This window comes from Melozone crissalis, unplaced genomic scaffold, assembly GCF_028551555.1.
Source record: "Melozone crissalis strain CALT ecotype California unplaced genomic scaffold, PUWL_Pcris_2 ptg000062l_1, whole genome shotgun sequence".
Lineage (NCBI taxonomy): Eukaryota > Metazoa > Chordata > Aves > Passeriformes > Passerellidae > Melozone > Melozone crissalis.
Genome location: NW_026535840.1, coordinates 3,517,341 through 3,527,365, shown reverse-complemented (window position 1 = coordinate 3,527,365; position 10,025 = coordinate 3,517,341). Strand labels below are relative to the sequence as shown.

Below are 10,025 nucleotides of genomic sequence, written 5' to 3'. Positions count from 1 at the left end.
GAGCCTTTCCTGCTGTGTTCTGTTGCCTGCTCTAGGGCAGGAGCAGAGGCTCAGAGCGCTTTTGCTGGCCCCGGGCAAATGGCCTGGCCCAGCCCAGCCCAAGAATCCCTGCGAGAATTCACTGTTGAGAGCCCCAGAAGCGGCTTCCCCGGGGCTGCGCTTCTTCCCCAGCTCCAACAGAGTGGAGCCCTTTTTCTTAGCACGCTTTTTTCGGGACAGGAACGTCCGTGTCCCCGCGGCGCGCTACTCGTTTTGCCGCCCCGCTCGCTGCTCCCCTACTGCTCGGCATCGCTGCCGCACTCTGAGGAGCCAAAACCCTCCCACAGCGAGAGCCCCGAGCTGCGGCGGCACCAGCCCGAGTGCCCGCGGAGTGTGAGCGCAGGGCGGCACCAGCCCGAGTGCCCGCGGAGTGTGAGCGCACGGCGGCACCAGCCCGAGTGCCCGCGGGGTCTGACCGGGAGGGGAGGGGCGGCGGGCGGAGCGCTCGTTTCATTCCGCAGCGGTGGCGGCACCCAGAGCCCGGTGAGGCGGCGGCGGAGCTCGGAGGCAGCTCCAGCCCAGCTGCGACCCGCGATCGGTGCTGCCCCAGCTCCCGGGGGCTGCGCTTGTCTCCGCACCTGCTGCCGCACCTCTGGGCAGCGGCGACGGCGCAGCCACAGCTGCCACCGCCCTCCTGAGCCCCCGCACGGCCGGCACCAGCAGCGACCTCTCACCGTGTCCCTTTCAGGGTGCCATCAGCGCGGCTGCAAAGCTGTTCCCCAGGCCCAGCTCCCAAAGGATCTTCCAGCAGCACTCCTGATGTCTCGAGAGCAAGGTGCTGTTTGTTCTGGGCAGAGAGATGCCGCCTGTAAGCAGGAGAAGAGTGAATTCTGCTCCATTCCTGGAGCGGCAAACGGGCCCCGGCATCTCCAGGAGGGACCAGCAGCTGCGCTTCCACACTTGCCTGGGGCCCAAGAAGCCTCTTGCCGTAAGCAGGGGGATGCCACTTGTGAACGTGCCTTGAGTGCAGATGTGAAGAATGGATTCTGCACCAGGGATGGGAGTGTGAGGGAGCCCCTGACTCCCCAGGGCACAGCAGCAAACGGCAATGAACGCAAAAGGAACCTCAGAAGACTCCTGGGTGAGTGCAGGGCCACCCCTGTGGCCTCTAGGCAGGGGCCCGTGTCCCCTCCCAAGGCCAGGGCTGGCAGGTGTGTGGCCGTTTCCCGATGTCTGGAAGAGGCCACGTGCTCTGCTGGGCCCCATCCGTGGCTGGAAGCAAGAGCCCCAGCTGCCCCCAAGGCTGTGCAGTTCTCCTGCTGCAGCCTGTGCCCACAGCTGTGTCCCTGCCTGTGCCCACAGCTGTGTCCCTGCCTGTGGCCAGGCTCTTGGCTCTCTGGCTGCCAGCTGAGGAAGGCCCACACTGCCTCAGGGCTCCCTGCTCTGCTCCCTGGCCATGGGCTGAGCAGATTGCAGGGCCGGCTCTGCTTCTGGCAGCCAGCAGCTCTTTCCTGCTCCAGGTGAATGGTTCAGGTGCCATCCCGTGGGCACGGCGGTGCTGATTCTGCTGCTCCTGGTGCTGGTGCTGGCTTTGGGGGCGGCCTTGGCTGTGCCGGCAGGTAAGGGAGGGGCAGCAGCGTGGGCCCAGCCCCTCGGGGCAGAGCGGGCTCCCTGCTCCCTGCACAGGGGAATCCTCAGAGCTTCTCCTCTTCCCCCTGCAGCACCACAGCTTCCAGTCACCCCTGCGACTCCGCTGTTGGTTCTGGGCTGTCCCCATGGCTGGGTGGGCTACAATGGGGTCTGCTACTACTTCTCACGGGATTTCAGCACGTGGGAGCAGGGTCAGGAACGGTGCTCCGAGCTCAATGCCTCCCTGGCCATTGCCCAGGATGAGGAGGCCATGGTGAGTGAGGGGCTGCGGGCGGTGTGGGGTGGCTGAGGGCAGCCTGGGGGCGCTCCTGGGCCGGGCTCGGTGCTCGCAGGGCCGGGGCTGCAGCCCTGGGCCGGGGCCTTGCAGGGAAGGAGCCCCGGCGTGCGGGGGCAGCCCCGGGCCCGTGTCCCCCCGAGGGGCCGGGGCAGCTCCCACTCCTCTCTCCTGGGCAGGATTTGCTCTCCCGCCTCTGTGGGAATTTCGGCTACTGGCTCGGGCTGCGCAGACGGGGCGAGCGCCTGCACTGGGGGGACGGCAGCAGCTACAGCTCCCGGTGAGTGCCGGGGAGCCGGGCAGGGCCTGGGGGCACAGGGGCACAAGGGCTTCCCCTGGCAGCCAGCGCTGCCTCTGCTCCTTCCTGCAGGGTTCCTGTCCTCGGCAATTCCCAGTGCGTGTACCTGGCTGACAAGAGATTTCAGACTGGGAACTGCTCCAGTGAGTGGCCGTATGTCTGCAGCAAGGCCCAAGCTCCCCTGTAACAGGGGCTGCACAAAGGACCTTCTCCACGCTGGGCAGTGCCAGCTTCACCTCTGAGCCCAGCACAGCGCTGTCCTTCCTCAGCTGCGCCCTGTGCCTTGCACTTCCTCTCAGGGTCACCTCAGTGCCTCTGCATCCCCAGTGCCAGCGCTGGGCTGGGGCTGCAAAGGAAAAGCCTCTGCAATCCATCCTGCCACCGATGCTGCCTGCAGGGAGTGCATTGCCTTCATGACACAGCGAGCTCCAGTGGGAAATCCAAATCTTCCTGGCCTCTTGGAAATCATCACCAAGTGGCCAGAACGTGGCACTTGTCAACTGTCTTTGGAAGAGGAGAAAGAACCGCTGACATGCGCTGAGCAGGAATCCCACTTTTGGCATCAGGCACCTGACTGTGGAGAATAGTCTCTTGTCTCTTTATCTGTCTGTCTGCTGTGAAGGATCTGACTGTCTTCCTCTGGGAGGAACCCCAGGCTGGAGCAGGACAAGGAATTTGTCTCTCGCAGGGAGAAGCAGTGACATGACGTGACTGTAACCCCCATGCCTCTGTGCCACTGTGTGGGGAGGAGGGAGGGGGGAACTGGGGACAAAGCGAAGCCCAGGAAGGAGAGAACAGTGTGGAGAAGGTCATTTTTGGGATTTGGGGAACATCTCCTTCTCTTGCTCTGATTTGTTTGATAATAAATTCAATGAAATTTAATTTCCCCACTTGGGGCCTGTTCTGCCCATGATGGGTGAGAGATCTCTGGCTGCCTTTCTTGAGAGCCCCGAGCCTTTCCTGCTGTGTTCTGTTGCCTACCCAGGGGCAGGAGCAGAGGCTCAGAGCGCTTTTGCTGGCTACGGGCACCTGGCCTGGCCCAGCCCAGCCCAAGAATCCCTGCCAGCATTCCCTGCACCATTGCCCGGCCCCACGGCGGCTGCGGCTCCGCAGGCAGGCGGCTCCAGGAGTTCAGAGTGGGCAAAATGGGAGCGAGGGAGAGGAGGCAGCTGGTGCCAGTGGGGGAAATGGCTTTGCTGCAGCTGGCAGGGAGAGGAGGAGGAGGGAGAAAGTGCTGCAAAGTAAAGGTGGGAGAAAGAGGGACAAGGTGGTGGGGATGGCCATGGGGCAGGCGGGCATTTTGCTTTGCAGCTCTGTGGGAGGAAAGGAAGAACTGTCAAATCCATGCAGGAAAAGAGGGGAGAAGTAGTAGGTGGTGGAAATCTCTGACAATTTGGATTCATTTGATCTGCCTGAACTGCAAAAGCCAACAGTCTCTGAGCACCACCAGCGCTGTGATGTGTCTTGCCCTGCCCCTGCCCTGCCTGCAGCAGCCGCCTGTTGGGACGGGCCCTGCTCTCTAAAGGAGCTGCACCCAGGGACCATTGGGGCAGTGCTGGGTAAGAAGTGACGAATCGGAAAGGGTGGGAAGTGTGAAGGGAATAAAATGGAATGGTATAAGAAAAAATGATAACAGAACTGCACCAGGAATGGCCACCGACCGCTGTCACTAACAGAGCTGCACTGAGGGACGGCCACACGTTTCTGTTCCCACATGGAAATGCTGGGACTTGCCTTCTCCTCAATAACCATCAGTGACATTTCCAAGGACAGGAGGTACACTCAGACATGTCCAGAATCATCATTACACTGGGAAAATGGGGTTGGCATCAGCTGTGACACACATCAGGAAGAGCACAGCAGCAGAAATAGGGATTTCCCAGCTCCCTTCCAGGGAGAACAGTATCAGCACAGGGACAGAAAATGCTGATAGAACATCCTTTCCCAGTGCTGCCTGTGCTCAGCTGGAGGTAGCATCCTTTAGCTTGTGCTCTTCAGTGGTTTGACCCATGGAAATACTGCAGATGGATGCAGAAGATTTACTAGCATGTTAAAAAGAAGCTGAAAACCCAGGAAGGATGACATTTGGAACAGGGACACAAGCAAATTCACACATCATATGACAGTCAAATATGGCTGCTGTGAGTATGCAGCATGGAGGACAGCTAGATTAAACTAGAATATATTCCAAAACTGTTTGGCCTTAGAACTGCAGGTAAGGTTAATAACCCTCACCAATTGAAAAAAAAAGGAAATCTGCTCAGAACTAATTTGGATCACCCTCCCTGCAGCCACTGGGTATCACGACTCCTTTTCCCCACTAACTCCAAAGGCTTTCCTGGAAATCTCTCATTTTCTGCTTCCTCCCTGTAACAGTGCTCAAGTGACCTGTGTGATCTCTCTGAATGAACTGAGCTTTCCCTTCACAGCAGCTCTGCTCTTCACTTGCCAGCCTCGTGCCCTTGGCCATTTCCATCTGGCAGCGTTGGCCTGCTGAAGGAGAGGCTCTGTTCCAAACATGCCCACTTTGCAGCAGTGCCCCACGATGGGATGTTCTCCTGCCTGGACTAATCCCTTTGCTTCTCAGCTCCAGCTGCAGCCCACAAACCTGGCACTTGTTCAGGAGCCTTTGCCATGGCACGGCCCCACCCAGCTGATTGCCAGCCTGGCAGCATGGTGGGCACACATTCCCAGCCCTGGCCGTTGTTTCCATCCCGCTGCAAGGAGCCCAGTTGTTCCCCAGTGTTCCTGCAGGAATCCAGGCCCAGGTGTCTGTGGGGTTTGCAGGGGCTCTCTTGGGGGTACCTGGGGGTGTCTGTGGCATTGGGGAGGGGGCCTGAGCTCTGGGGGTGTCTCTGGGACTCCTGCTCTTTTTCCCTCATATTTCCCATCCTTTTTCCTCTCATGCTTCGCACCCTTTTCTCCTCACCTTTCTAGAGATTTCTTGCTTCCTAAATGCCACCTTTTCACCATTATGCCATCTCCATTTTTGCACCCTTCCCATTTTTTCTGCTGCCCTTTTTTCCCTCCACTATTTTTTCCTGCTTTTTTCTGTCCTTTCTCCCCACTTTTAGGGATGCCTGTTTCCCCCACTTTTTTTGCCATTTTTTCCCCCTCTCATTTTAATTCTGCCCTTTTTTGCCACCTATTTTTTCTTGCCATCATTTCCCACCCTTTTCTGCAAACTTCTTTTCCACTTTTTTTTTTCTTGCCTTTCAGTGCCACCTTTTTTATCCAGCCCTTTTTTTGCCCCGCAATATCAATCGATCAAATTATGGAATCAGTGGGAGTTTCTACCAATTCAAACTCTAAAATCTAAAGGACAATAAAGCTTCCTTGTAATTTTCAACTTAGAGACAATGAAAATTGAAAATTGTTTGCTCTCATTTCAAACCTATAAAGTTTGAAACACAAAAAGTGTTCCCTGTTCTATTTCAGCAAGAAAATGGGGATTCCCCATCCATTGATACCCCTGAAATAATGGCCAAGGCAGGGTTCCTTTCCATTGATTCCCTCAACATTGCAGGTGAATGGGGATTCCCCCAGTTGAAACACAGACAATAAGGGAAAATTACCCAGTTAAACAACTCCAGAATACACTTGGACAGAAATCCATTGAAAGGGAACCACACACCACTTGTCTTCCCTAATTAATTCCATCGGGCTTCCTTCACTAAAAACACTCTCAGAATTAAAAGTGGAGATGCCTCGTGTGTTACCTCAAAGCAGAGGAAGAGGCAGCATGGAAATGCTTCTTCTGCCATGGCAAACTCTGCTGGGAGCACTCCCAGAGCCTTGCAGGGCTCCCCTGGGAAGCTGCTGAACAAATGGGAAGAGTTGGGATGAGAAGAGCCCCAGAGAAATCCCAGCCCCACTGATGGAAAAGTCAGATTATCCAAGCAGCAACAGCAGCTGGAGTGTTTGCAAAAGAGCAGCTTTGTTCTGAACCCAGCTTAGGAGTTCTCCTCATGCACTAAGGGAGCCCTTCCATCTGTTTGGACCTTTCCTATAGCACAGGCCACACAGCAGTTCAATGGGATCATGTTCTTCAACTCAATTATGTTTTAAAGTATCTAAACCTGATCTAGCTATTCAGCAATGGAGAATTTAATGTATTTTCAGTGTAAATTACCTTCCCTGGTCAAACACCAACCCTTCCCATGGTTCAAGTACCTCTGTTTTCCACCACTAACTGCTCATCAGCCTTGTCTCAATTACAAACCCTCTGATAACCCCATTTTTCCACCACAGATTTGTCTGAGTCTCTCACCTCTAAGCAGTCCAAATTCCTTGAAATTTAGCAGATCCTTCTTCACACTTCCCAGCTCTTGCTGTCCATCTCTAATACCTGTCCAACCTGCCTGTGCTCTCCCTGAACTGCTGACAAAGTGAATTACACAACATCAGTGCAGGACAACTCATTAATTGCTGAATGAAAATGAAATAAAGAGAAATTAAGAAGCTGATTTGGACCCAGCAGGACTTCACTGTTGATGTCTGTGTATCAAGAATTTCTATCTATTTTATTTCAAATTTGTCTTGTTGAAACTAAAGTTGTCATATTTTAAATAGATTTTTCATTCCACATGAAAGCAACATGCTGCATGCCTTCCAGTCACATTTTCACTGAAAAAACCCCAAACTGCTCAGCCTGGGCTCACATCATGTCAGCAGTAGCTGTATATCAACATTCAGCAATAATGGAATTCATTCAGAAAATGAACAATTACAAAACAATTACAAATATATTTTTACTCCAAGAACTGAGGAAGTTATGCATACCTTCAAAAATTCACTAATGAAGTTGTATTTTTGTTTTTATTGAAATAAAATTAAAAAATACTTCTGGCCAATGTTTACACATTTGATCCAATTACTCTCCCTGCCATGTGGTATTTCCCCACCTGCCCCTGAAGGCAGCAGCATTTTCAGAACAAGAACTGCTCCCCAGATATTGAACCCACTCAGCCATGGGTAAAAGGGCATTTTAGAAATGTGGCAAATTGGATCACTGAAAGGAAAAATGGGAGAGGGGTTTTGTAATAATAGAAAACATCATTTGAGTCATGCATTCGACATAATTTTTCAGTTTTCTGAAATTGTGCTAGCACTGGGAAAATCTCATTTCCACCCAAGACAGTGTGCAAACAGAAGCTTTTGCAGATGAATTCACTCTGCTGAAGTGACACAGAATGAACAGAATGCTCCAAATTCAAACCTTTGGCCTCTTCTCCCACATCCTGCTCGTGTGTCTGTGCTCCATCTCCCCAGCAGCCATGCCTTGTGCCAAGGCTCTCCCTGCCTTGCTCAGCTGCCAGGGAGCTCTGTGCTCTCAGGTAAATTCACCCCCAGGCTCTGTAAAATGCTCGAGGTGGGTCCTGCCAGGCCAGCCTGGGCACTGTAGGACTCGAGCAGCTTTGCCACCAGGTTCATGTCCACATCCAGGGCTGCCAGCTCAGCAGCCTCAGCTCCACAGTCAGGGCCAGCACTCTCACATGGGGCTGCTCCAACAGAACCTGCCTGCAGGGAGTACAAAGAGAAAGCTTTATCAAATTGCAGGAGAAGATTTAAGGAGAATAAAAGGGAAAATCACAGGAGAAAAGAAACAGCAACTGTGCAGCCAACAAAGTCCAGTACACTCCTGAGTCCTGACAGACAGGAATTCAGACACCAAATGCTCATGCCAGCTGAAAATCACCACTGTCCATTACCCAGATTAGGTTCCAAGAGAAGGACACAAAGTGTTGCTGAGTCCTGGCTCTGCTTCCTATGGGAGAGAACTACTACAGGAACTCACAAGTGAAGCTGCAGCTGCTTGCCCTACTACTAAAAACAGGGAAAAGATGGGAAAACTAAAACTAAGCCTTGGAAAAGATGGGCAAATTCCAAGCTTAGGTAAGTTTCAGTTTATAAAAAATGTATGATGGTGCAGGTCCAGCACACTTTGCTTGCAGGTGGGAAGGTTCCAATCCCATCACTCAGAATGGCCACTTGCAGCACATTTCCTGCTTGGAAATTACTGCTGCAAATCAGAGCCCAAGGCACACTCACCCCTCTCTTGTGGCTGCTGAAACTTTTCCCAACGTTGCTCTGTGCCAGCTCACGGTCCATCTCCTCCATGTACGCCTTGAGACTGCCCACGAGCTCCTCAGGAGACACCTTCTGCTCCTGCCTTCCATTCCCAGCATCCAGCTCCTCATCATCCTCAGCTGAGAAACCAAACTCCTCCTCCTCATCCACATCATCAGAATCCAGCTCCTCCGAGTCTGCCCCTGCACATGATTTGGTGTCAGTACAACAGCAAAGAAATCAGTGCTGGCATTTGTTTCAAAGAAAGAAGCAATCTCACCTAAAATTCTGTCCAGAGCTTTTGTAAAAGAATCCACATCAAAGGTAACATGAGATTCATCAGATGACCTGAAATATAAAAATATTTTTAAGGAAATGAAGCTTTTATGCTTGCCTAAGCCTGACACAGGCAGAAGCCATATTGATTTCTCTCAAGCCAGGACTGAAGTTGGGACATTTGAATTTAAAAGTCCTCAGAAGTTTGAAACCTCACAGGTTTCGGGCTCCCGGCCACGGGTCTTCCTCACACCGCCCACCTCCCCCCTCACACACTGCCGCTACCCAGACGCCGGATTACCCTCAAAAGATCCCGGTTCCGGCCGCCAGGTGTCCCTCACACTCTCCCGATTCCCCCTCACAAGCTCCCAGTTCCCGGCCGCCGGTCCCTTCAAACGATTCCGGTTCTCCTTCACATGCCCTCGGTTCCCGGCCGCCGGCTCCCCCTCACACGCTCCCGGGTTCCCCTTCAGATGCTCCTCGATTACGGCCTCCAGATCCCCCTCACACACCCCCGCTTTCCCCTCACACGCTCCCGGATCCCCCTCGCATGCTCCCGCTTCCCTGCCGCCGGCTCCCCCTCCCAGTCTCCCCGGCTCCGGGCGCTCCTCCCGCCGTGCCTCCCGGCCCGCTCCCGGCTCACCGCGGCCCGGCACGTAGCGCAGGCGGAACGGCTGCCGCTGCCACACGCAGGCGGCCAGGAGCGGGGCCAAGCGCACCAGGGCCAGCTCAGCGCAGCGCCGCAGCAGCGCCTCGCCGCCCGGGCCCGCCGCCGCCGCCGCGAACAGGCGGTAGCGCACCGCGGCCTCGGGCAGCGCCGGCCGCCGCAGCGCCTCCATCGCGCCGGGGCCCAAAGCGCTCCGCCCCCGGGGAGGAGCGGCGCGATGGCGGCGGCGGGGCGGCGGCGCTGAGGATGATATCGCGATAGGCGCGGAAACCGGTGCAGCCGTGAGTGGCCGCCGCTCCTCCTGTGCCCGGCGCGGCCCCGAGCCTGAACTTCAGAATTATAATAATTCACAGGGAGGGGGTTTGCGTTTTCCATTGCCAGGGAGGCTCCTGCCTTCCTTAGCAGATCCCTGTCCTTCAAACAAAAACACCCCCAGCCCTCTGTGCCACTGTGTGGAGAGTAGGGAGGGAGGGAATCGGGGCTAAAATGAAGCCCAGGAAAGAGAAAACATTGTGGGGAAGGTGAAACTTTAGGATTTGGCTGCCTTCTCATTCCCTTGTTTTGATTTGTTTGATAAAAAATTCAATTAAAATATACATCCCCACTCCGGCCTTCTTATGCCTATGAAGGGTGAGAGATCTCTTGGTAAATGATGGAGAGCAGCTTCCCAAGCTCATCTCAGCTCCCTCATCCCCCTCGGGTGGATCTCATTTGGGACCACAGATTTATGAATATGCAAGCAGCTCAGCTGTTCTCTGACTGCCTCCTCCTGGATAACAGGGGGCCCATTCTGCTCCCTGGCACCATCCACC

At 54.6% G+C, this 10,025-nt stretch overlaps 2 protein-coding genes across 3 annotated transcripts; one reads left to right on the top strand and one right to left on the bottom strand.

Annotated features, from left to right (window-relative positions):
- The first annotated feature begins 722 nt into the window (after positions 1 to 722).
- Positions 723 to 2,509, top strand: LOC128944885 (C-type lectin domain family 2 member D-like). Of its 2 annotated transcripts, XM_054288348.1 has the most exons (5): positions 723 to 1,120; positions 1,500 to 1,598; positions 1,701 to 1,882; positions 2,083 to 2,183; positions 2,274 to 2,509. In XM_054288348.1, the coding sequence occupies exons 1-5, from the start codon at positions 799 to 801 to the stop codon at positions 2,386 to 2,388; spliced, it is 819 nt and encodes a 272-aa protein (XP_054144323.1). In that variant the 5' UTR covers positions 723 to 798; the 3' UTR covers positions 2,389 to 2,509. The 2 variants fall into 2 exon arrangements, with proteins under 2 accessions (XP_054144323.1, XP_054144322.1); XM_054288347.1 differs by having other exon boundaries at positions 1,500 to 1,882.
- Positions 2,510 to 7,062: 4,553 nt separating this feature from the next.
- Positions 7,063 to 9,385, bottom strand: LOC128944879 (uncharacterized). The gene is made up of 5 exons (XM_054288340.1): positions 8,909 to 9,385; positions 8,764 to 8,827; positions 8,551 to 8,670; positions 8,253 to 8,473; positions 7,063 to 7,721 (listed from the first exon to the last, which is right to left on the bottom strand). The coding sequence occupies exons 1-5, from the start codon at positions 9,383 to 9,385 to the stop codon at positions 7,509 to 7,511; spliced, it is 1,095 nt and encodes a 364-aa protein (XP_054144315.1). The 3' UTR covers positions 7,063 to 7,508.
- Positions 9,386 to 10,025: the final 640 nt, after the last annotated feature.